Source organism: Cavia porcellus, unplaced genomic scaffold (genome assembly GCF_034190915.1).
Source record: "Cavia porcellus strain 051 isolate PalLab524CR breed Dunkin Hartley unplaced genomic scaffold, mCavPor4.1 scaffold_4, whole genome shotgun sequence".
NCBI lineage: Eukaryota > Metazoa > Chordata > Mammalia > Rodentia > Caviidae > Cavia > Cavia porcellus.
Window position 1 is genome coordinate 55,822,846 of NW_026947487.1, and position 26,944 is coordinate 55,849,789.

General features: G+C 37.0%; 1 protein-coding gene across 5 annotated transcripts; it reads right to left on the reverse strand.

Moving 5' to 3' along the window:
* LOC100724415 (zinc finger protein 709-like) lies at positions 1-26,944 on the reverse strand. 5 transcript variants are annotated; one of them, XM_063247084.1, is made up of 6 exons: positions 26,786-26,944; positions 16,881-16,941; positions 5,260-5,386; positions 5,003-5,063; positions 4,144-4,206; positions 1-3,533 (listed from the first exon to the last, which is right to left on the reverse strand). In XM_063247084.1, the coding sequence occupies exon 6, from the start codon at positions 3,446-3,448 to the stop codon at positions 1,655-1,657; it is 1,794 nt and encodes a 597-aa protein (XP_063103154.1). In that variant the 5' UTR covers positions 3,449-3,533; positions 4,144-4,206; positions 5,003-5,063; positions 5,260-5,386; positions 16,881-16,941; positions 26,786-26,944; the 3' UTR covers positions 1-1,654. The 5 variants fall into 5 exon arrangements, with proteins under 5 accessions (XP_063103154.1, XP_012996941.1, XP_012996942.2 ...); XM_013141487.2 differs by lacking the exon at positions 4,144-4,206 and adding an exon at positions 12,297-12,420; XM_013141488.2 differs by lacking the exon at positions 4,144-4,206.

The window sequence follows — 26,944 nt, forward strand, 5'->3', positions numbered from 1 at the left end:
TCTGAATTATAATTTAATAAATTCCATTTTTACAAAACTGACATCTCTCATGAGTTAGGTTTTCCTTCATGACATTATTTCTGCTTATTAGGTAAAACAATAATGTTGGCCAGACATGGTGATGCAAGCCTATAATTCCAGCACTCAGGAGGCTGGGGCAGGAGGATTGCCATGAGTTTGAGGCCAGCCTGGACTACACAATTTTAATGCCAGCCTAAACTACACAGTGAAACCTGTCTCAAAAAATAGAAATACCAAAATCAGAATGGTAACACAGCATCAGGGAAAAAAGACATTTGTGTTATTACATTCAACAGTAATTATTTTCCCCAAAACAACTTCATTGCTGACAAAAATTCCTTCAAAAGTATTGTTGCTGATAAATTATACCATCATTTATAATTTTGGAGAGATTTTAATAACTCATGATATCCTTTTGGATACAAGTTATGGTCCAGATGGTTGAAGGCAATCAAGATAACAGCAGTTTCATTTATTTTAAGTAAATATGTTGGAAAAACTACCACTAAAATAAGTCATTGGAATATAAAGAAAAGCACAGTTTTGATAAGAAAACAAAATGTTATGCAAATGATAATATCTGCTCTTATATGAAAGAAAAACGGGCAAAATTATGTATATGATACACTATACAAGCAATATCTTCTCTTATGGGAAATAAAATGTGCTAACCTACAAGTTGTGCAGAAACAAATCAACTTTGTCCAAAACATGCTTACATATCTTAACATAAAATACGGCATCAAATTGAAAATATCTCCTGTTACACAGAATACAGAGTAAACACATTCAAAAAATTTTTAAAAAGGCAGTGGCAAAATCCCAACAAACAGCAATGAATAAGATTAAGTTTTTTAGCGGCTTGTAGTTACCCATTGTAAAGACTAAATAAAAACTACATAAATACTAATTCTACTTGAAAGTAAAAAATACATTTCACCATGCTCAATCAAAACGCTATGTATTAAGCTCAAAGACAAATACCTAGTTATGTCAACTCAATATTTTTATATTAAATACTGCAGACACAGAATCCAGATATTTAAGTGATTTACTGAAAAAACACAAAATATATGCAGTTTAGGATTTTTCTATATGGGATTGTATTTTCTAGAAGTTTTATAGAGAAGTACTAATATTAATCTTTTTACATTAATTATTCCTATAGTTCTCCAATACATGAGAAATTTTCACATGGTTTTCAAAATGGCTTATATATAGTTTCTCTCCAGTTGAGATTTCTTTCACTTGTTTTACAACAGATCTGTGTGAATCCTACACTGCTTACATATATAAGGTTTTTTCCCTTTCAGTTGTCTTTGACAAGCTCTAGGCAATGTAAATGCTTCCCTGCACTGCTTTCATACATAGAAAGTAAGAATTAATGCAAAGTTTTGAGTTCTTTTATGTCTTTTGCAGTAACAAGCTTTGCTAAATGTTTCCCACATTGCTTAGGATTTCTCCCCAGTATGAGTTCTTTTACAACTTTGACAAATACTATGTTGAAAGTTTTTCCACATTGCTTTTATATATAAATATATATATATATATATATATTTATATATAAAATCTCCCCAGTGTTATTTGATGTTTTTGACAAGAAAGTTGTGCACTAAAAGCTTTCCCACATTGCTTACATACATAGGGTTTCTCCCATGTGCATTCTTCCATGTATTTTAAAATAATATTGTGCACTAAAAGCTTTCCCACACTGTTCACATACATAGGGTTTCTCCCCAGTATGAGTTCTTTCATGTCTTTGACAAGTACTATGCATGCTGAAAGCTTTTCCACATTGCTTACATACATAGGGTTTCTCCCCAGTGTGAGTTCTTCCATGTATTTTACAATAATATTGTGCACTAAAAGCTTTCCCACATTGTTTACATACATAGGGTTTCTCTCCAGTGTGAGTTCTTTCATGTATTTTATACTGACTGGGTGTGTTAAAAGCTTTCCCACATTGCTTACATACATAGGGCTTCTCCCCAGTGTGAGTTCTTCCATGTATTTTACAGTAATATTGCGCACTAAAAGCTTTTCCACATTGTTTACATACATATGGTTTTTCCCCAGTATGAGTTCTGACATGTATTTTATATTGACTGGGCCTGCTGAAAGTTCTCCCACATTGCTTACATACATAGGGTTTCTCCCCAGTGTGAATTCTTTCATGGATTTTATACTGACTGGGTGTGCTAAAAGCTTTCCCACACTGTTTACACACATAAGGTTTCTCGCCAGTGTGAATTCTTTCATGGATTTTACATTCACTGGGGCTGCTGAAAGCTTTCCCACATTGCTTACATACATAGGGTTTCTCCCCAGTGTGAGTTCTTTCATGTATTTTACATTTACTGGGTCTGTTGAAAGCTTTCCCACATTGCTTACATACATAAGGTTTCTCTGCAGTGTGAGTTTGTTCATGTATTTTACAATAATATTGTGCACTAAAAGCTTTCCCACATTGCTGACATACATAGGGCTTTTCCCCACTGTGAATTGTTTCATGTATTTTACACTGACTATGCCTGTTGAAAGCTTTCCCACATTGTTTACATACATATGGTTTCTCCCCACTGTGAGTTCTTTCATGTATTTTATAATGACTGGGCCTACTAAAAGTTTTCCCACATTGCTTACATACATAGGGTTTCTCCCCAGTGTGAGTTCTTTCATGTATTTTATACTGACTAGGAGTGCTAAAAGCTTTCCCACATTGCTGACATACATAGGGCTTCTCCCCACTATGAATTGTTTCATGTATTTTACAATCACTGCGCCTGTTGAAAGCTTTCCCACATTGCTTACATACATAGGGTTTCTCCCCAGTGTGAGTTCTTTCATGTACTTTACATTCACTGGGCCTGTTAAAACCTTTCCCACATTGCTTACATACATAGGGTTTCTCCCCAGTGTGAATTCTTTCATGTATTTTACAATAATATTGTGTACTAAAAGCTTTCCCACACTGGTTACATACAAAGGGTTTCACTCCACTGTGAGTTCTTTCATGTCTTTGACAAGAACTTTGTGTACTAAAGGCTTTCCCACACTGCTTACATACATAAGGGTTCTCTCCATTATAATTTCTTTCATGGATCTCACTACCAACAGGTATGCTGGAGGCATTAAAGGTCTTTTGTCTAAAATGAATTCTTTCACTAAAATCAGAGTAAGATGCTGCACACTGACCATATTCATAGGTTTTTTCTTCAGTCTTTGCTCTTGCATCCTTCTGAAAGGACTGGAAATCACCACAGGATAGTTCACGTTCATTACACTTATACAACTTCTCTTCTGATCCCAAATACTCAGATGTCTTTAGTTCAGTGTGAGCTATGATGGGCACATTTAGAGACAAATGTCCAATCAGGGGTTTTCCACAAGCAAGGCTTTCAGCTGGTTTTAAACCAGCTTGTTTCATGTCCACATTAGCATCTGGAGTCCAAAGGAATATTTCTTCATATTGATTCCAGCCTTCATTTTGATAGCATTTCTCAATCTCATTTCTGTAGAGAAAACAAAACAAAACACCAGTTGCAATACAATGGGTCTCCCTATTAGTCATTTAGCACTAGTTCTGCTTTGATTCCTGCTAAGAAATTCTGACAATGAATTAACTGAATACCCTGGCAGATACCACCAAATCAGTCAATCCCAACAGTAGTATTCATTTGGGAATTTTAAAATTGGTGTATTGTGCAACACAGAAGGTTTATTACTTTCACTTTGGGAAACTGGTACATGTGTAAATCACATAATGATCATTGTGATACCTTTTCCTCATCACTCTCCTTTCTTTCCTTACTCTGTTTGCTTCCCCAAAAGTCAGGCTTTCCTTTTTAAATTGCCTCTCTTTTACTTTACTCCCTAATTTATATATTTGGGGTCTTACATAAGAGAAAGCATGTGACCTGTCACATTCTGTGTCTGACTTATTAATTTAATACTACAGGATGAAGACCCAACCATTTCTTTCGCGAAATGACATGTTATCATTCAGCTTTATGGCTGATTGTACAGCACATTTTTTTTTCTTTTCGGTGCTGGGAATCAAATACAGGTTTACCATTAAATTACATCTCTGGATATTTTGTTTATTTTGAGAGAGATTCTTACTGATGATTAAGTTGCTCAGGCTGAGTTCAACTTGTCATCCTCTTGAATCAGCTTCCCAGGGTGCTGGAAATATCAAAGATCACACTGAATCTATCAAAACTGTTCTGTATCTATTGATCCAATGATGGACATCTGTTATATACTGTCCTGCTTTGACTATGTATCCATGTATCCACATAATGTGATGATCTGAACTCTTTGGGGACTATACCCAGGAGAGGTATTCTTGGATCATGTGAAACTTCTATTTGTAATTTTTGAGATGTCTGTGTGCTGATTATCAGACTGGCTATACTTAATACTTAAAACAGTGTTGGAGAGTTCCTCTTAAGAATTTTAAAACATGGATTCAATTCTCTGGATGACCTGAAAACACTTGCTACTACAATATGAACATTTATATGTATGTACATTGAATACTGTTTCAAGGTTAGCAATTTTTTTATAACAAATATCTTATATTCACATGTATACATAGATATGCCAAAGAAAGGTTTAAAAGTGCATTTCTTTTCATATGTACCTATACATAATACTAAAAGCAATTTCATGCATTTTTATGATAGTGATCATGAAAGAACTTTTTTTTATATTTACATGTCAAATAGTGTCACTTGTTGCATGATATGAGTGGTCGTTTCCTACATTGGAATATTTCTGTATTCAGCTATCACATTATACCTACTATGCATAATGTACGTACATATGTATGTATACACATACATACATCTTTGGGGAATATTTGTGATAAAATGTGGAGATTAAATAAATTTGAAAAAGGCCATGTATCCCTGCTTGTGATATTTCTATTCATACACTGAATCTTGAGGAATATTCTTTTTTCTTGAGTACAAATTACCTCAGATTTCTCCAGTCTTTTTTGTACTCTTCTTCAACTTCCCAGTTATCCAAGACAATTCCTGAATTTCAGACACAGAAATATAAGGAAATACTATATTATTATACAAAAATGAACAAATTCCAGTTAGATTCATGGTGTAATGTAACCAAGTCTGAGATAGTCCCCAAAATGTTTTCACATTCTGTTAATGAAACCACACTGATGAACAACAATGTTCTCTGACTGTATAAATGAGCAAGTGATGCCATCCTTACCTATAGCTGCCATGTTCCTTAAATTTTCTCTCATCACATGTCTGTAGAGCTTCTTTTGGGATGGATTAAGCAAAGCCCACTCCTCCATGGTGAAGTTCACAGCCACATCCTCAAAGGTCACTGCCTCCTAAATGACCAAACATATGTTTCCTGAAGGAAGGTTGATATAGCTTGAGATATCTCAACTCCTCTCATAAAAAAACTGAACTGAAAGCCAGGGTTGGTGGTGCATGTATGTAACCTCAGCACTCAGGAGACTGGGGCAGGAGTGTCATGAGTTTGAGACTAGTGCGGGCTACACAGTGAGTGCAAGGACAGCCTGAACTGCACAGTGAGACTCCATCTCAAAAAACCAAAAAAAACAAAAAACACAAAACAAAAAAAGCTGAGCTTCCGGGAGAACATGGCGGACAGATAGCAGATACTACGGAGGCTCTCTGAAAGGCTTGGTTCAGAGGTCAGGAATGGTGTGGACTAAGGAGACATAAGCCGGTGGAGATATGCTCTGCTGACTCAGGAATGAACTGAGCTGAGAGAAACCAACTTGGAATGCAGTCCTGGCGCTAAAACAGGAACAGAAAAGCCTCGGTGTGGAGGATGGACCCCGCGCCATTGGAAGCCGTGATTTGGGTTTCCCGCTGCGCGGCGGCTGGCTGTCTCTACATCGGCTCGGCAAGGAGAGAGACGCGCGGAAGCTATGGGAAAGGGAGTCTATGAATGGAGTCAAAAACAGGACAGGCAGGGAGGTGTACACTGACTTGTGGTGAGGTGAGTGAGAGAAACTGACACTCTACCACAGTTTGACTCCAGCGAAGGACTTTCTGGGATGGGGCAGTCCTGCAGGAGCAGGGCGCGGGACTCCAGCCACACATCCCCCTCTCGGACGGGATTGGTGAAAAGTGCCTGGCCTGCGTGACGCTGTTGGCGGACCCGGTAGGCTGGCCCAACCCAGATCCCAGAGCCTGATGGTGGCCGGGAGGGGCGGGCCCCGCGTAGGCTGCCTGATCTGAAACTTCCTGGTGTGCTGCGGTGGGTGGGAACACCTAACCGGAACAATTCGATCAGGCTGTGGCTGACAGGGAGAGAAGCTGGGTCTCCTATGTAAGCTTGCATATATAAGAAACGGAGAATATGGGAAGAGGCAGCAACAAGAAGGGCTCCTCGGCCCCCAATTCTGAGAAACAGGCAATAGCGGACACTGCACCAATAGACATAAAGCGCCATATAGAGAGCCTCATAGACCAATTCAGGAATGAAGTTATCAATGACCTCAAGCTAGAAGTATGCAGAATAGTTAGAGAAATGCTAAGCACCACCCAAGAAAAAACAGATGGTGGAATGGAAAAACAGAAAAAGAGGGGAGAATTGTTTGATGGAGAAAACAGAGAAAGCATAGAGTACGTGAAGCAGGTTCAAAGGGACTACCAAGAAACTAAGAAGTCTATACAAGACTGGCATAACAGCTTGAAAGAAACTAAGGACAGACTATCTGAACTGGAGGGCAGACTTGTAATATGGGAGAATGAAATGAAAAACTTCTTAAAAATAACAAAGAAACAAACAGTAATAATACAAAGACAAGAAGATGATAAGAGGATCCATAACTTAAGGATTAAGAACATAAAAGAAGAAGTAGGGACACAAACAAGTGAACTACAAAAGCTACTCACAGAAATAATCCAGGAGAATTTTCCTAATTTAGCAAAAGGTAAAGATACTCAGATGTATGAGGCATACAGGACCCCAGCTACCTACAACCCAAACAGAGCAATACCCAGGCATATAATAATAAAAATTCCAGAAATTCAATACAAGAACAGAATATTAAAAGCTGTAAGAGACAAGAAACAGACCACTTACAAGGGAACACCCATCAGAATTACAGCAGATTTCTCTGCACAAACCATCAAATCATGAAGAGCTTGGGGGGAAATAATTCAAGCTTTGAAAGATAATAATCTCCAGCCAAGATTGAGATATCCTGCACAACTGTCCCTGGAAACTGATGGAAAAACAAGGTGCTTCCAGTATAAAGAGGAACTGGGGGAATTTGCAACCACCAATTCAACTCTACAGAAAGTATTGCAGGATATTCTAAAAAAAGAAAAATACAAAGAACCCAGAAAAGGTGGCGGGGAGGCCACAACGAATGGAGCAGAGAACAAAATGAAGAAGACAAACTGACAGCTACTGACAGAAAAAGAGCTCAACAGAAATGAGACAGAGAAGATTGGATGATAGGAACAGCTATTTTGGAGAAAATGACATCTTAATAGGTAATACTGATTTAGTATCATCTTGTTTTGAAGTCTCATCTAGCTTTTGTTCTTCTGTCTCCAATGGTCTAAATAGGTTGTACCTTATTGGATTTTATTATGTACGATAGTATAAGCAAAAACCTTTTAAAGACAAGGAGATTATACAGACACCATTGTTCATTTTCTGTTAGTCGATTCTAAATACTCTGTAATGCTGTCATTCTCTTAAATGGTTTTACATTGTTTTGATATACTTAATGCTACAGTATACGAAGTTGTACTCAAGGATTTCAAGGAAAGAGTCAATATGGTAACTACTCTTGGGTCAGGATTATCTAGTGGTGAAACACTATTGTGCTTAAATGGTTATGTTTTGATCTACGCTGTTTTGCTGTTATGCCCTCTTTTATCTCAATCTCCACTCCATTATTTACTTTTTTATTTTTATCCATTTAATTAAAGGGAAAAAAATAGCAGGATATATTATAGTAACCCACTTTGACTTTCTATTATCTAGATTTGAAGCCCTGTATTACTCTCACCATCTTGTTTTTAACTGATGTTCCCCTATTCTGTTTTGCTGGATAGTATCAGGTTCGAAAGTTTAGGCATCAGCTGTGAAGATAATGAGATTCATTATAACGCCCATTCTCGTTGACTTTTATATACTTTTGAAGACCTATAATGTCTCCAATGTTTTGGTTTTGTCGGTTTTGTTCTTTACTGTTTTGTTCAATTGTATTATAACTAATGATATAGGCAACTCTATTAGAGATAGCAGGAGGCATTATGGTAACCATTGTTGATCACCTTGTATTATGTTTTTACATTATCTATTATGTCCACCCTTTTGACTTGACCGATTCTGTTCTGTTATGTCACATTTGGTTTTACTCTCTTCCAAAAAAGCAATTAAGAACCGTGGGAGCAATGAAACCCAAAATGTGTAATAGTCATTGTACAAAAGAGAGGAAAAGAAAGTGCTCTAAACTATATAACTGCATGTATATTTAAGTGTATAAGATAGAAAATGATATCACAGAGTTTTATTGGATCATTGAACAGAACTGTTTGCAGTATCATTGTTGGAATGTCCACTCTACAAGCTTTAATTTTGTGACTTGAACAATTATTTCTAAGATGGCAATATGTAATCCATTAACTATTGATTTCCTACTGTTCTTTTTTTTTTCTGTAAATCTGTATAACTTGTACCCTTTCACTGTTTTTTTTTCCCTTTTCTCCTTAAATAAAATTAAAAAAAAAAAAAAAAAACAAAAAAAGCTGAATGGGGGCTGAGTCCTTCAAATAGTAACTCTGTGTCTTGTTCTTCAAATTCATACAAACGCATTTTGTCAGATAGCAATCCTGATGCTAGACTGCTATTCATTGCTAAAGCAACAGTAGAATATCAAAGGTACATTGTAAGGTGTAGTCAGGGGTTATGATGAAAACAATTAGAATCAGGAAATAAAATTTATATTATTATTTTATGATGGTCACCCAGAGTTAAACACAAGAAAAGTGCAGGAAATCTATCCACAATACCAAAGACATAGAATATTCAGCCAAGGGCCTGGATCCCACAGCAATGGGATGAATCCAGATGAAAACTTAGAGCCCATGACAATGTCTCCTACGAGTCCAACTGGAGGTCTAGAGCCCATGAGAACTCATGCCCGTCTATTTATGGATCTGCGCTAGGAAGGCCCAAAGGTCAGTGGTGGAAACTAGAAAGTCTATGCCAGCGAGACGAAGGAGCTGAGCTGGTAGGTTGAGGGTTCTACACTGGAGCCGAGAAGTCACATTCAAAATAAAGACCAGCATTGCCCTGAAAAGTACCACAACCATCCTCAGCAACATGGAGGTCCCGAGCTCCTCCAATGATAAGAATAGTCAGGTACATGCCAGAAAGCCAGCATGACAAGCTTCTTCTGGAGATTAAACAGCACGCACTTCCCCTCCAGAGCCAGGAAGTGAAGCTCGATGTAAGGACAAGAGCTTCCCAAAAGTGAACCACAGCCACTCTCACCAACAAGGTCCCAAACTCCTCCGATGATAATGGTCAAACTCATATTGGGGAAGCTGGTCACAACGGGCTCTTCTAGGAAAACCAAATGGCTCAAAACAGCAACAGTTAGAGAAACTCGCAACGCCTAACTCTTCTTCTCCACGTCTCTATTTATGCTGGCAACTTTCCTCAGGTGGACCATCTACACTCAGCACCATGCTGATTTAATTCAGCTGGTGTTAAGTTGACCACCAGTTTTTAATCCATAACACGAGAGTAACTGCAATGGCCCTAAAGCAGAGCTCTTAGAGGGAGCCTAAAAAATCATTATCCACAAAATGCTGAGGCAGATGAGTATCTAATAAATGGTTTTGACAGACAAGGGATAACATTCCTTTTCAAATCTTACTATGTATGGATTGAGTTCTTTTTTCTTTGATTGTATTTGGTTTTACATGTGAAAAAATTATCTCAGGGGAAAATCAACTAGAATTAGAAGGATAAACTGAAATATATGAAAGTCATGAGAAATAAACAAGGCAAGAAGAAAAATATTTGTTTTGTACATAGTCTAAAAATGTCTGCAAGATATTTAATTCAATAGAAAAAATGGAAAACAAGAACCAAACCGTTTTTTTAGAAAATCATTAAAAAAAGGAAGTACAGCATAAAGAAGCAGGCATATATAAAATGGAGAATAAGCTGATATACTTTATACTCATTTCCTTTACTTTGGACTTGACCAAAATCTGAAGACCACTGACTTTTTCCCACTGTCTAGAGAAAACACCTTGCTCCAGGAATACCTGTAGATAGGTGTGATTCTTTTCAAGATTGAATAGTCCTGAACCACCTGATCAATGGGATGGATAAGAAAGAACTCTGCCCTTGATTCACTTAGCACTCGTGAACAATATAAGATGGACCACCATCACCACCAAACCATGGAAATATTTCTCTTGGCAATTTCTAAAATAATCATTTATTGAAAATTCCAAGAAAGGAAATAAGAAGATTGTTCACAGAAAGTCACACAAGATGAACTTAGGAAGTGTCACCAAAATGAGGGAGTGGTCATCCATGAAAGGATGTCCTGCCCTATCCCTATGAGTCAGTGGCAGCTGCACTGGCCAAGGGAGAACCAGGAAGGAAGCCATGTCCTTCCAGGAGCCAGCCTTTATGTGGGCCAGGAGAGACGAACTCCCACCCCCACCCCAGCAACTGGCTGATTAGGAGGAACACAGGCTGAGATGATAGTAACTGAAGTAAAGAAACGACCTAATGCTTACATTGTTTGATTTACTTTGCAACTTAAAGCTAGTAGTTTGAGCAAATATTTTGAGGATAACAATATGCAACATAGTAACTATTGTGGATTTCTTACTGCCTTATCACTTGTTTTATTTTATTGTTCTGTTTTATGCCCTTTAAGAAAAAAAGGGCAGGGTATCTTTTGAGACTATATTTAGTATTGTATAACAAGTCACACCAGTCTTACGCAGTCCCACAATATTATGGAGTAAAAAGTCCTCTAAATGCTATATTCTGTAGGCTTCATTATAAGATAATTTATTGTTTTGAGTTGCTCAAGTGCCAGATAAATTTTGACCTCTTCAGGAGTTTAACTTACTGTCATGGTTTATGTCTGTGGCCCCCAGGCCTCATGAGTTTGAATTGTGCATTTGTTATTCGTTCATTGTCTAGTGCTTGGATTGATGGTGTCAGTGCTCCACCCACAAAGGGTGGAGCCAGGATGTGATGTAATGGCAGGAAGAAGATGCCTTGCTCTTTGCTGGTTCCTGCTTGCTGTTTGTGGCTGCCATGAACTGCGGCCTAGCCATGCCTGCCTGCCTTGGAGCCAACTGAGTGTGGACTGAAAGCTCCAAAAACTGTAAGAAATAAACCTTTCCTTTCCCAACTTTGGGCTTCAGGTATTTTGTCTCAGTGACGAGTAAAAAAGTAACCAAGACACTTACTGATGTATTTTACAAGAAAAAAATCACTAGGAGTATGTTGTAGAATGATATATTTCATTCCTCCTTATCTGCCTTTGTCTCTCCCTGCCTCTTCCCAGGTGAAATGAAGGTGGTCAGGATTCCTCACTATGGTCCTCTGTAATGGTGTTTCTGCCTTGCTACAAGACTAGTAGCAATAAAAGAGGTTGACTAAGGACTGAAACCTCCAGAATTGTGCCACAATATATATCTATTCTCATTTTAAAGTGTCAACTATTTTTTTATAGCAATTGGAAGTTAACAGATCCATTGGAATGAATGTATGTCATTTTCACACCATGCCTATTGAGAATTAAATCTTCAATGTACATGGAAATATAGGTATCTGTTTTAGATTCTGGTTTCACTTTAATACAGTTTCAATTAAATTATTTTTATTTTCCTTCTCAATTTTTGTGGTAATAGCGTTGAACTCAGATCCTTGCATATCTCAGCCAAGTGCTCTGCATGTAACTACTTTCCCTGCACTCAACTGAATTTTTTGGAGTGTAAATCTCTTAATATTAATTAAGACACCATGTATTTAAGCATATGCTAACAAAAAGTTGATACACATTCGTTTGTTTTTCTAAACACAAGTGTTCAGATTCAGTAAATTATAAAGAAAAGAGCTTTACTTTATCTCACAGAACCGTGAGAGCCAGTTAAGCCAACTTCACCAGTGCACTCGTGCACTGTTTCACACAGGTGTTTCCTCTCATATTTTCAAAATAGAATATTTGCAATGCTGAGTCAAATTTCACTCTTGTTTACCTTCATGCCTTCCTACAGTTTTAGCGAATACTGGTTTCTTCAATCAGTTTCCTGAGGCAATTTATGCTTCTTGTCTTTACTCTTTCAGATTTTATGATGGGTTATTTTGTGCATTTTTCTCTTTCTAAGTAAAAAAGAAAGAAAACATAGTTAACCAATATCACCTTTACTATATCTGTTTCTTCATCTTAAAAATAAAAAAAAAAAAAAATAGAACAAAATTTCCAACCTTTTTTTTTTTGAACAGGGTCTCACTATATAGTCCAGCCTGGCCTTGAATTCTCTTATGTAGCATAGGCTGGCTTTAAACTCACAGTGATCCTCCTGTCTCAGCCTCCCAAGTGCTGGGGGTACAGGTATGTGCCACCACGCTTGACTTTTCAACATTTAGGATGAAATAATTCATGTATGCTTGTTATTAATTATGACCCAATTTGTTATATCACAATAAAATGCCACTAACTATACTACAGACAGACAGTCATACAATAACTGCTGTGAAGAATGTGAAGAAAATTCCCAGTTACTGAAAAAACAAGGCAGACAGTCATGTTTGATAACGAACACTCTGAGAGTTTCTATAATTATAAAACATATAAGTATCTTTCAGTCCATTTCTGTTTCTAAACAAAATATTTCATGTTCAGCAAATAACCAAAAGGTTTACTCTGGCTCAGACTTTGGGCTAAGGTGGGAAATTTAAATCTGATAATGGCCTTCTTGCTGAGACAGAGCTGAGGTCCTCACACACGGTATCACATGGAGACAGTCTAAGACTAGAGGACCAGCTCTTCTCTCACTATGCTTCAATTCCAGTGTTTAATCATAGGGATTCCAAAAACAAAAACCTTACCTACTTCTAATTGCTTCCTAAGCAGCTCAACTGTCTATGTTTACTCAGACAATGTTTTCAACTATTAGGATATACAACTGGATGCTCACCTATTTGTCTGTATCACTGGAAATGAGATTTTTTTCAAGAATTTTGAATGGAACTATTCATATATAACCATAATTGTTTCCACATCATTCAGTAATTACTATCTTAGTTACATATATGAAAGTTATGAAGACCTAAGTCCACGCTAAAATTTGTTTATTAATGTTTATATCCCACATAGTTAAGTTAGGTAGAGATTGACAAGCAGTAGGAAAGTGACCAGGACCAAGATAGAGCTACTTCTAAGATGAAGTAAAGAGTCTGTATGTGAGGGCTGAGCTGATAGAAACCAGGTCACAAGATGAAGACATGATGGCTAGGCCCACAAGTCTCACCACAGATAAGTAACAGTTCAAAGTTTTATTGTAACTGCTACCAGGTACTCACGTTAGCTCAAATAATGCAACAAACAAGTAGATGGATGCCCAGAACACTCTGACCCTTACCCCTACTCCTTTCACAAATGCCTTTGTTCTTTTTTGTAGTTACAGATCAACTAAATTAATTAATTCCTTCTGATAAATACTGCTACATGCCCTGTTTTAATATTTGATCAGTATTAGCTAAGCAATTGTACTTGTAACCAAATAGGTTGATTTTAGCTTGACTCAAAATATTCTATAAAAACCATTGGAAAAAATCTCCAGTGTATAGAAAAAAACACTAGAAAATTCAATTTTACTGTGCAAATAAATCCCTAGAGCTTCAGCTTCAACCCACTTTCATGCTCCCTTCTGCTTTCAGGAACTTTTTGTTTCATAAACTTTCTAACTTGCCTTCTGCATCCTATGCGCCATTCTTTGCAGACATGAAAATATGAACCTGGCAGAGTTAACAGGTCAGAATGCATTTTACAATGACATTTACAACATAGTGTTCATAGAGGCTAAAAGGTAGAGACAACTGAAATGCCCACAGATTGATGAATAACCCAAAATTGAAGCTTTCCATATTATTCATTCATAAAATTTTTTTTTCAATCTTTTTATCGGTACCAGGGATCGAACTCACGACTGCCTGCTTGCAAGGCAGGTGCTTATGCTGCTGAGCTAAATCCCCAGCCCCTATAAAATGTTTTTCTGATAAATGCTGTGATATAAATCCATCTCAGAAATGTCATGCAACAAAAGACAGACATTGAAACAGTGTTGAATTATTCACTTATACAAAATGGTCAGACTATATACAGATATATATAGTAGGTTAGCAGTTCATATGTATATAAGTAAATATATATAGTAGGTTAGCAGTTCATATGTATATAAGAAAAATAAGGAGGCAGGGTTCCTTTAGGAGTTAAATAAAATATTGTAAATGGACTAGGCTGTTAATGGTATGTTTATTTTTAAGTGAATGAATCAAAAATAAGTAAATTTTTTTAGTAAAGTTGGTATAAGACAAGTTCTGCTTAATAATAAATGTACAGAGAATTTGGAGAACTACTTTCAGTGCAGCTAATAAGTAAATAAGTAAAGTACTAATAAGTAAGTACTAATAAGTAAGTACTTACTAAAAAAGTAAGTATTAATAAGTAAAATAAGTAAAAGGAGAAAGAAAAGAGGGATTTGAGAAAGAAGCAAATAGAAGAAAGTATATGAGAGCACTAAATGGAAGGAAGGAGGAATAAAAGTAGGGAAAATAAAAAAAGGGAAGGGACAGAGAAAGGAATGAAAAAAGAAAAAGAAAAGATGATAGGGAGCAAGACAGATGGAAAGAAGGTAAAGAAACATGGACAGAAGGTGAAGAAAGATGGAGTCCAATGTGAATTTATTTACTATACCCCAAGCTTCAAAACTTCTAGGTACAAGTTTGATAGGACAGGCATTCTTTCTGTTGTTTTGACCCATATCCCTAAAGATAAAAGTGACAGGAGTGTTGACCTTCTATGTCAGAGTCTAGAGAGTGTCCTCTGTGATGTTTAAGAATTTGGGCTGGAAATAACTAACAGAGGGAAGGCCAGAGCGCTTGCCAAACACAGTGATGTAAGTTATACCCATAGAGAAGGCAATCTGCTGTTCCTTAGCACAGGAGATTCTGAAGATGGTAGATAAAGACATGGGCAAGGTCAATGAGGATTAAACAACTGATATAACCACATGTACAAGTGGGATTTTGTCTCTGTACAGGGCCCCCTCATGAGGGAAAATGTGGCAGGGAAAATCCTGGATAACATTAGACACACACAAGGGAACATAAAAATCTAGCATTGTTACCATACCATAACCAAACAGGATAAAGCCACAAGGTAGACACTATCACAGAGGCTAACATGAACAATGAAACCCATAGGAAAACAGACAATATTGGGATTAGCTTATAACAATGAGCAAGAATTGAGTATAGCAAGGGTAAAAAACAAGAACATCTAGTCAGCCCAATGCATACAAGGCACAGCAGGTGGAACACCACTGATGATGACACTGAGCACAATTCCAAGGCAAAAAGAATAACCTGAGACAAGGTTAACTGTATTTCAACAAGCATTGCTGAGTATCTACTGAAATTCAAGACAGAATGAAAACAAAATGGTAAAATTTAACTTGTGACACAGACCAAATAACAATTTAATGTGTATGCTATTGACCAATTTACTAAGTATTACACTTTTTTCCTTTATTTATTCAGTTATAATAGCCTTAACATTCACTGCAGAGAAAGCTAAAAGTGAGACCAGCATATTAAGTTCTTAAGCCAAAGTTGAACAATTAACTGGGTTTTGTCAACAATGACTGCAAGAAAAGACATGCATTTGGAGCAATGCAAACAGGCATGGATCATCAGGGTGCAATACTTCTCATGCTCAGTGAGCATGTTCTAGGGAATATATTTAATTTGACTATTTAATAAAATGTATTCTCTGAGAGTATTCATGTTTTCATTGACTCTTTTAATGTTCTGATTTATTTTTAATCTGTATATTCAGCATTCAATCAATGTATCTTACTTGCTATTGAATAAAAAAATGAAAGATGAGAACAATGGCATATATTTGCAAACTCAGCTTCTTGGGAGACTAAAGCAAAGGGATCACAATTTAAAGATCAGAATGGGTAATTTAGCAGGAGACTGTATTGGTAGGAAACTAGCATAGAATTGCAAATATCTTATAAAATTTCCCTGAAATTCAAGTAGTAAACAGTACAGCTTCATTCTGATAGAAATAGATCTACCTCAATCAATAAACCTATATAGATGGTTTTGGTGGCAAATTTATCATCAATTAGAAATGCAATTAAAAACTGTTAATTCTAATATTTAGACAATAAGTATTAGATATAGTTAACACTGTGTATAAAAGAAGAAACAAATGTTTTTCCAACATAGTCATCTACAAAAAAATTCTGTTAGGACATAACAACTTTTTCTTTCAATTACATAGTATAAATAATATGTAGATTATAATAGACTCGTACTACAAATAACTGAAGGAATACTTTCACAATTCTAATTTGTTTTCATTTCTCACTGGAAGGATGGAATAATGGACCTCAGTCACACTCAGTATGCAATTTACCACTAAAGCACAGTAGGGACTCATGTCCTTTTGTTGCAAAATATATGCTTTTCATTATTTAGACAGGATGTCACTATATAGTGCAGGCCAGCCTTGAACCTAATAGGTAGCCCAGGCTACTTGTACTCACCCTCATGCTTCGCTTCTTTGTCCCAAGTGCTAGGACTTCAAACATGAATCACCAGACCCAGCTGCAAAATACATTAGACCATTCAGTAGAAATTCATGAAATAAATTTAGAAATATATAGAATTAAGTAATCTTTTTAGGATATAATGTCAATGTTTAAAGAAATAAATTTAGCAAAATATTTAATCAAAAGTATAATGAATAATTTATGAAATATGAATCAATATATTGGAAAAGCAGTCAGGTGTGGTGGCACATGCCTGCAATCCCAAGACTTGATGGGGAACAGGGTGCTGAGGCAGGAGAACTGCCACAAGTTTGAGGTACCCTGGGCTCCATAACGAGACCCTGTCTCAAAAAACCAAACCAAAAAATTTTTTTCCTTCATATTCATATATATGAATAGATAATCAAGATGGAACAACAAGAGGTAACAGGAAAACACACTATAAAAATGAGAAAAAAAATACAAGGATAATGGGTAAATTAGTTTTTGAGAAAGTCTCTCACTATATGACCCATGCTGGGTATCAACTCTTGATCCTCCTGTATTTGACCTCTGGCTGATGGCATTATAGATGGATAGCACTACCCATTTGTAAAACAGGATATTGTAAACAAATGAAACTTATAACAATTTTCATTTAATGAATTTTAGATGGTGGAAAAATTCTCAGAAATGTGTAAAATTACAAATTTGGCAACAGAAGAGGCAGATGTGGAAATGAAATAAGTTGGCAAGTAACCAAAGTAGCAATAAAAAACTTTCCTTCATAAACTCATCTCCCAGTGCACTTTCAAGTGATTCACTGAAACTTTCTGACATTGATCGAGATGCCATCTGTACATGTAACAATTTCTCAGGATGAATATATTCATTATATATATACAAATACAAACACTATAATAACTATAGTATACTCAGTTGGGCATAGTTTCAAATGCTTGTAATCAAAAAAGGAGAAAAAAGTCTCTGCAACTTATGTCCCAGGATAATATAATCTTTACCTAAATCCAGACATGTTTATAAGAAAAGGCAAATATAGGTCCATTACACATATGCATGCAAATATCCAAATCCAGGATAGAATTTTACCTAGCAAAATATAAGCATGTATAAGAAAGCAGTTTCTAATCTTTGCATGTAGCTAAATGATAGCATGGGTCCCTAGCCTGTATGACACAGGTTTAATCTAAGTACCACACACAGGAAAAAAAGTGACTGTATGATAATAATACTGTGTCTGGCAAAGGATGGCTCAGCGTCATAAAACTATAGTAAAACTTATCACAAAAAATGAACTGATATAATTATTTGACAGCATAAATATTTTCTAAAAGTCAATTTTTATTATTTTTAAAGGCTTTTAAGGAAGAAAATAATGTGATTAATAACCTGATAAAGAACATGTTTCATAAAACTAGCAAACGTTGCATTGAACAGAGATGCAGTACATGAATTATTTCAAAATCAGAAATGAATCAAGGATATTCACTGACTCCGCTGTTCTTTCACATGAAACAAAATGTTACCATAAGACATACAGACAAGACAAAAAAGCAATCAAAGGATTGAAATTAAAGATAAAATATCTATGCATGAATGATGAAAGAAACAAAATGTAAAATCTGAGAACAGAAACAGAAAGAATATGTTCCTAATGCCAAGATCAACAGGAAAAAGTCATAGTGTATATCACAGTTTCAACATTCATTAAAACTATCTCAATACAATGAAGCTACAGAATACACAATTAGGACACAAATTATAATACTGCTCTGGAACATGTTGATGTCAAGGTCAGTACACACAAAAATAACAGAGAAGTCTAAAAGCTTGTTGTTTAAGAACCAGTGCTTAGTTCATTATCAGTGAAAATAGAAAAAAACATTTGTTTTTAATAGAATCAAAGGTGCTGGGCTGTTCCTATACCACGTAGCAATAATGAATATTTTAGGAGATAAACTCCATTGTCAAAAATATACTTAAATAGAGGGCTGAACTTGTTTAAAATGCAAATGTATCTGAAATCTGCCTTGAAAGGAATCAACTAGATGCTTCCATCTGGTTCCTCACTTAGTTTCTACCCATATGTTATTTTGGTAATGAAAATGCTTTTTCACTTATCACTATAAAGCAAGGACATTACTGACACCTTGAAATGATCCACAGTCCACCAAATTTAAAAATTGTTTGTCTATTAAATCAATAAATTCTTTAAAAGTCAGCATCTCCAATGGAAAAAAAATCAGAAATACAAATAAAATTGAAGATGATCTGAATGTCAGAAGAATAATATACAGACTGAAGTTTGGTGATGAATTATGCTAGGAATTTTTAAAATTATATACTTAATGCAACTATATGTATAATACCAGTAAAACAACCTCATTTAACACCTATTAGAATTTCAGAGAAACAAACAAAAGGGTTATATATTATCAAATCTCTAATAAAAAAGTAAAAGAGAGAAAGATACCCTTTCCCACTATTTAGAACATATTATATAGTTACAGTCACTCAAAACTGAAACTCAGCAACCTATACACACCCTAAATTTATAAATATACTTATTTTAAACAAACTGAGATTTGATAAGGCTGGCAATGCAAACCAAGAGTAAAATGTAATTCTTTACTCCTTTATGGGAGTAAATTGCTCATTTTATATGCAAAGTGAATCTGACTTTTGCATCACAAACGTTCAGGTAGATTAAAAAATATATAAAAAATTTCTGGAAGATGGAGGCTTGATAGGTAGCAGGGTAGAGAGCCTCTCTGAGAAAAACAACTCAGATACTAGAATTTAACACCATGGAGAAGACCAGATGAAAGGAAAGGGATTCTCATGACCCAGGGAGAAACTGAGGAAAAAAAAAAAGAAAGGAAGGAAAATGTGGATGAAAGGCTGGAACCAGATGTGCTCACTGGGACCAGTCCCACGCTGTGCTACGCACACTGTGGAGTTGGACGATTCATGGTCGCACTAAAGCCGTGGCCCCCAAAAACGGGAGTTGGTGAGTCCGGGGCCCTTGGCAGGAGGATGCGGTGCAGTGTAGAGTGGGGCCAAGGTGGAGGGCTACATTAATTCACAGTGAGTACTGGAAACTGGGTCCTGGGGCAGGTGTGGCCGGTTGGTGGACACATTGGAGTTGAGCAAAACAAGGCCTGAATCCAGAACCACAGTGGCGTCAGTTAGCCGCCTCTGGCCCAGAGAGGACTGGTGGGATCTGCTTGGGCTGGGCCATGCCCCTGGTAGGGACCCAACAGCCGGGGACTAAACTGTCCCAAACCTGTGATGTCCATACAGCAGACTAATGTGCTGAAGGCACTCGCAGGTTGACTGGTTCAGAGAAGAGGGGCCAGCCCACAGTCCCTGCATACACTTCAGATGACAGCAAACTGGAGAAGGCAGCAAGCTCCCAGCCAGCATGCTATAAAAAAACCGTAAGCAATACGGAGAGGGCCTGAGACCTCCACCATACACCTGTCTGAAAGAAATCAGAAACATGACAAGAGAAAGAAATAAGAAAAAGCCTCCAGCCGCTGACCCCGGAAAATAAGTCCAGGAGAGGTAAATGCAGAAGAGATCCAGGGATCAGCCACAGCATCACCAGACATAAAGAAATACTTTCGTGACCTCATAGATGAACTTAAAACTGAAATTCTAATCCAAGTGAGGCAAGATATAAAAAGATTAATAAAAGAAATGCTAAGCCCCTCTCAAGAAGACACAGATGGAAGAATGGAGGAACCCAGAAAAAGAAGAGAAATCTTTGGTGAAGAATATAAACAAAATCTAGAATACATGAAACAGATCCAAAGAGATTACCAAGAAATTAAAAACTCCATTGAAAGCTGGCAAAATGCCTTGACAGAAACTAAAGTTAGCCTTTCAAAATCTGACGATAGATTTGCAATATGTGATTGAAAGAAAAGACCTCTTAAAAATAACAAGGAACCAGGAAGGACCAATACAAAGGCTAGAAGATGATAAGAGGATCTATAACTTAAGAATAAAAAATGTTAGTGAAGAAGCAGGAGTAAACACAAATGAATTACAGAGGCTATTCACAGAAATAATTAAGGAAAACTTCCCAAGCATAGGAAAAAGAAATAATATCCAGATAAATGAGGCATACAGAACTTCAACCAACTACAACCAAAACAGAACTACACCCAGACATATAATAATCAAGATCCCAGAAATTCATCACAAGAACAGAATATTAAAAGCAGTCAGAGAAAAGAAACAGATTACCTATAAAGGAAGACCCATCAAAATAACGACAGACTTCTCAACACAAACTATCAAATCAAGAAGAGCTTGGAGTGAAGTAGTCCAAGCCCTGAAAGAAAATAACCTCCAACCCAGATTGACGTACCCTGCGGAACTCTCTCTTAAAATTCATGGAGAAAAAAGATGTTTCCATGACAAGGAGGAACTGTGGGAGTTTGTGACCATCAATCCAACCCTACAAAAAATATTGAAGGACATTCTAGAGAGAGAGAAAAAAAATACCAGGATTCCAGCAACAGAGGCAGAGAGGCCTCAATGAATGGGGTCGACAGTGGAATGAAGGAGAAAAGAGGACAAATAATAGCAGAAAAATAGAATAGCAGAGATAAGGCAGAGAAGGATGGCTATAATCTCTAATAAAGATGGCCTTGATACACTAACAAAAAGAAACACAGGCAGAATAGATCAGGAGATAGGATCCATCGAGATGCTCTGAATGGAAAATATACTCAACCTGAAAGAGGGTTAATAAACCAAAAGTCAAAGATGAGAAAACGATGCTCTATGTGACAGGGAGCCAGAGAGAAATAGGGACAACTTGTCCAGCAGCTGCAAATAGGCTGGAAAGTCATGACACTTTTGTGCAGTGAAGAACTACTCAGATAGAAGGAAGGAAGGAAAACTTTGAGGATTTAGTAGGTAAAGGAATACAGGTCAAGATCAAGCTCAGGAATGAAATGGTTCAGTGTCACTTACGTAGATAACGGGTTGCCCCCCTAATCTAAAAACTAAAGGAGTTTACAAAGCACCCTGAGAAAGGGAAAGGGGGAACTGTATAAAAAAGGAAGGCAAAGGACATTGTTAATAGTGTATCAGGATTTAAAAGCCACTTTAGTCTTATTGCTCTGTTTAGTTTGATTTTATTTTGTTCCAGTCTGTCTACTCATACTAGATTTGAGGGCACAGACAGCTATCCCAAAAATTGCAGAATATACTACAGTAACTATCTTTAATTTCCTATTAACTTAAACTGAAGCTCTGTTTTACTTACACTGTCTTACTATGACTGATCTTATTTGAATCTGGTTAGACCACATTTGTCTTGACTGATTTTATTCAAATATGTTATGCTTGATAGTATCAAGTCTAAGAGTAGAGGCAACTACTCTGAAGATGACAAGATGCAATAAGATACCTATTCAGTTTGATTATTAACTGCTTTTGAATTCCTACAATGTCTCCAATGTTGCGTTTTTATTAAAATTGCTATGTTCAATTATATTATGCCTGATGATGTAGACAATTCTATTGAAAATAACAAGAGACAGCATAGTAACTACTGTAGATCACCTAGTATTGTGGTTTTATATGTCTTTTTCGTTTCATGTTTTTCTAGGAATTTGCTTTGTTGTCTTATTTTGATCTGTTTTTCCCTGTAATACAGAAAGGATAGGTACACAAGTAGAGATTCACACAGGTGGAGAATTTCTAAACAGTTTATGGGAACAGATTATATAATGTATGATGTAATGAACAGATACCCTGAAGAATAAGAGACACTAAGATACCCAGTGCTAATTCTGTAGCATTACGATATTAAATCTTGCAATACTATTATTCACTGTTCAGATTGATATTAGGCTAGTCTCTTATGTTTAATTTCAACATATGTAAAGACATGGACAGCTATTTTGAAGAGAACAAGAGATGTTACGGCAGTCATTATTTACTTCCCTATTGTCTAGTTTTGAAGACCTAAATAGCCTTCAGCATCCTGTTCTGATTAGTTTAGTACTATAATGCTCAGTATGTATTCATTGCATGTGAAGATGTGGGCAACTATTTGGAAGAAAAGAGACAATACGATAGTGAAGATCTCCAGTGGTCTTGCTTTGAAATCCGTGTTTCTTAAAATTGTTTCCTTATGATCTGTTTTGTTCTGTTTAATTTTTACCCTCTTTAAAATAAAAAATATATATATTACACCTGTAATCCCAACACTTGGGAGTCTGAGACAGGAGGATTGCGATCAGTTTGAGGTCAGCCTGAAGTATATAAGACCCTCGCTATGCTGAAATAACTGTAAAAAAAAAAAAAAAAGAAAGAAAGAAAACAAAATCTAGAATTGAGTAAACTTTCAGCAATAAAATTACAAAATTGTAAAGTTCTGTCCTTACAGTTTGGGGATCACAGGAGACAAGGGGATTTCAGGGAGTATAGTCTCTTGTCACTTGTCACAATACATAACAAAAGGCTCTTGTTTATCTCCATTTAGGAAGCAACAGTATTGGACAGACCTGCTTTCAGTTCACTAAGGTAATGGAAGAGGAAGTGGGGTTATAGGAATGAACAACCCAGAACAGAAAGCCAGATGTTGACCCAAGGTTAAAGCAGCTAAAAGGGCTCTCAGAATCAGCATAAATTAAAACTAGGAATGCAGTGTTTTCCCTTTAGCTTTGCAGAAGCTTGGTGTCACATTCAAACTGCACAGCCCTGCGTCTTCATTGAAAAGTTGGATCCCATCCCTTTCTAAGAGTAATATAAACCAGGATATAACCAGAGTGGGGGACTTCTTTATAATACCAAAACAGCAACAAAAAAGCCAGACACACAAACACACGTACAAACCAAAACACACTCCCGAGTAGTCTTCCCTTTTCAGCACAGCTCTCATACTATCTCCTGGTTGGGTTGCTCTGGGGAAGCTGATGAATACAGCATTCGAACATGGAAAACAATTTGATGAATGTCACGTTCTACAAAGGACTTCTGAAGAGTCGAGGGAATGAGTCTACAGATGTTACTTGAGTTTGAAAAGAAAAATATCATGATCAACGCAAAAGAAGCTGAAAATAAAATGCACTGAAAATGCAAAGCCAGGCATGGTGGCACATGCATATAATCCCAGAACTCAGGAGACAGAGTCCTGATTGCTGTGAGTTCAAGGCTAGCCTGAACTGCAAAGCAAAACTCTGTTAAAAAAAAAAAAAAGCACAGAACATAGTCAGTCAATCATATATCACTGTCAAGCCTTGGATCTTTTAAACCTGCTCAGCACACTTGCCTTGATCTGTATTTGGGGAAATGTATGTTTCACAAAACAAAGTTTGTAATAAAATACTAACTAATGAACTTTATAAAATATACTACACTGTAAATCATTGGCTGTTCAACCTTGACACCAGTTGCTGACAGAGCAGTGACTCACTGCTGCTTTCCACCATGGTGAGCAAGTAGTGTACCATACAACACTAGTGAGAAAAGTAAGTTACAAAACTGCAAATTTTCCACCTAATGATTTTTCTTTAGTACTAAAAATTTAAGTTGGCCTCATGTGTATTAGATGAATTAGACTTGGAGGTACAGCTCATATTGAAATAAGATCTTGTTCAATTGTCCAGGCTGGGCTTGATGTCACAATATTCCTGTCTCAGTCTCCCCAAGTGGCTGGGATTAAAAGTGTGCACCATCACGCCTCAATGATGTTTACTTTACCCAACCACTGAAATCTTGGTAAGCCACAGAGAACCCCAATCTTGAACTGGCAAAATGCCACATGCCTGCCTTTCAACAGTAAAGGAGATGAAAACAGTAGCAGGAGTCCTCCCCTGACCTTTCAACAGTCAAAGAGGTAGAAACAATAGCAAAAGTCTGGGCAACCTAAGACCAGGTCTCAAAAAAAAATTTAAATTTAAATGGGTTGGGGAAGGTGTGGCTTGGAACAAAACTCCTGAGTTCAGTCCCTATACAATAAAAAACATCAAACACACCTGGAAAATCTTTAGTGTCCATGAGAAAACCCTTCAATTTTACTTCAATGATGATGCACATCCCATTTTTAAACCTACAAGACCAGTTTGCTAATTTACAATTTTGTCTCACAAATACTTAGGTAACTGATCGGTAATAATAGAAAACATATTTATTATAGTATCTGTTATTAAGTTTCCCTCTTTGTTTAGGCCTGTTACCTCTGACCCACTCTCAGCACCAGGCAACACTCAATTATTATCACACTAAAAATAATCTGACCTTCGCAGTTACAGACACTGCTACCCACAAACAAATCTTGCTCTTTCTTTCCCTTTTTACTCCATTTGTTCCTCCCTATTAAAAAAAAAAAAACCCTTTCATTCCTATTCCTTCATCAGCCTGCAGACCTTAACTATGGGGATTGGGGATTTAGCTCTACTTTAATGCTTGTTTTATACAAAGTCCATTCAATCAACATCTCAAATTTAAAACAATGTGTAGAAACAGTCTCAGAACTACAGCATTTATTTCACAAATGAGAGCCTCCTTTTCCTTTCCACTACAACTATATAAATGTCCACGTAGATATCCTAATTCAGTGTGTTTCTCAACTTGGCTTTTACAGGCAGCCTTTTCAGAAAGCAGTGTTTAGCATAAACCCCTCTTTCTCCTTTGGTAGGCAATACATTAATATCACCGCTATTTTTTCTCAGCATTCTAAACTCTCTGAAAGGCCTCATTTAAATAGTCTAATTGTATCAGTTATGTTATCAATAAGGCACCTGGCTAGGGAAAATGGCCTGGGACAGAGTTGGGAAATTATTATTGGAATAGCAAACCACAGGAAGAAAACCAAGAATTGACTTCCTCAGGCAACATGGAATGCGGCCTGTCCCTACTTGCCACTCTCTACCAAGCTTATGAGTTTCCAGGAATTTAAAGTGTAAATTATGCAATTTCTCTCTAAAATCCCAGTTTTCTATAAAACTTACAAAGTAAGAAGAAGGAGTTTAAGAGCCTGAGTTCCAAATGGTCATTTTAAATACAGTTAATGTTGACCATTAAACAACTGAGTAATTACTGTACTTGGATTAGCTCTGGATTGAGCCAGCTACATGGCCACCCAGTCAGGATGCTTCCAAGGAATCAGGGAGCTATTCATGTTTCCAATAAAAACACTTCTGACACCCTCTCTTTTTGTTCATGACTTCGACAATGTTTAGAGACCATGAGCTCTGTTCTTTATCACTGTGAATAGAGGTCTGACAGAAATAATTAAGGTACTAATTCCGGAGGTTGCTGAATATGGAAGGCAGGATTTCACTGCATGCTTGACAAGAACTCAAGCCCTGAGTCACATCATCTGCAATATTAAACCTTTATTTGGATTCTCATGGGCCATATAAACACCTATGATGATTCTGACAATATGGGGAAATGTTGGAAATCTGGTAATGCACTCTGAATATAAAAAGGCAGACAGGTTCTGAGACGAGTCATGAGTATGAGATTCTGCATCACAGACATTTCTAAATGTCAGATCCTCCAGGCCTGCCGCAAGGGATGAGATTAGGAACCTAGCATACCACAGCTTCACTCAGCTCCAACCATCAAGGTTCCCCCAACCTAACTTCTTCCCCGCTCTCCCCAAATTGGAGTGGCTGATGGTGTGCTGGGGGCCACCCAGACACCACTGCAGGCTGGAAGTGTCACAACTGGGAGAGGATGCAGGGAACCAGAAATAATTCTGACCCAGCACAGGGGAAAAGGGACAAAAGCACCAAAAACCAGGAGAACTTTGGGGTCTAGAGCTAAACAGGGAGGTTGCAGTTCCCTGGAGCTGGTTCAGGTCACTTCCTTTCAGACCGCATCCCGATTCCAACTCATCCCCGTCTTCTGCCCCACAACATCACCATGGCATCAGGGTCTCCCGGAGTCTTTCCCACGCAGAGTGCAGCCACCAGAAGTCACATAAAGTGGCCCAGCAAGCCGGAGGGTTCTCAGCAGTGTCCCCAGGAACCCACACATTCACGCCATGACACCGGAAAACCCGCCTACTATGACCCGTGTGA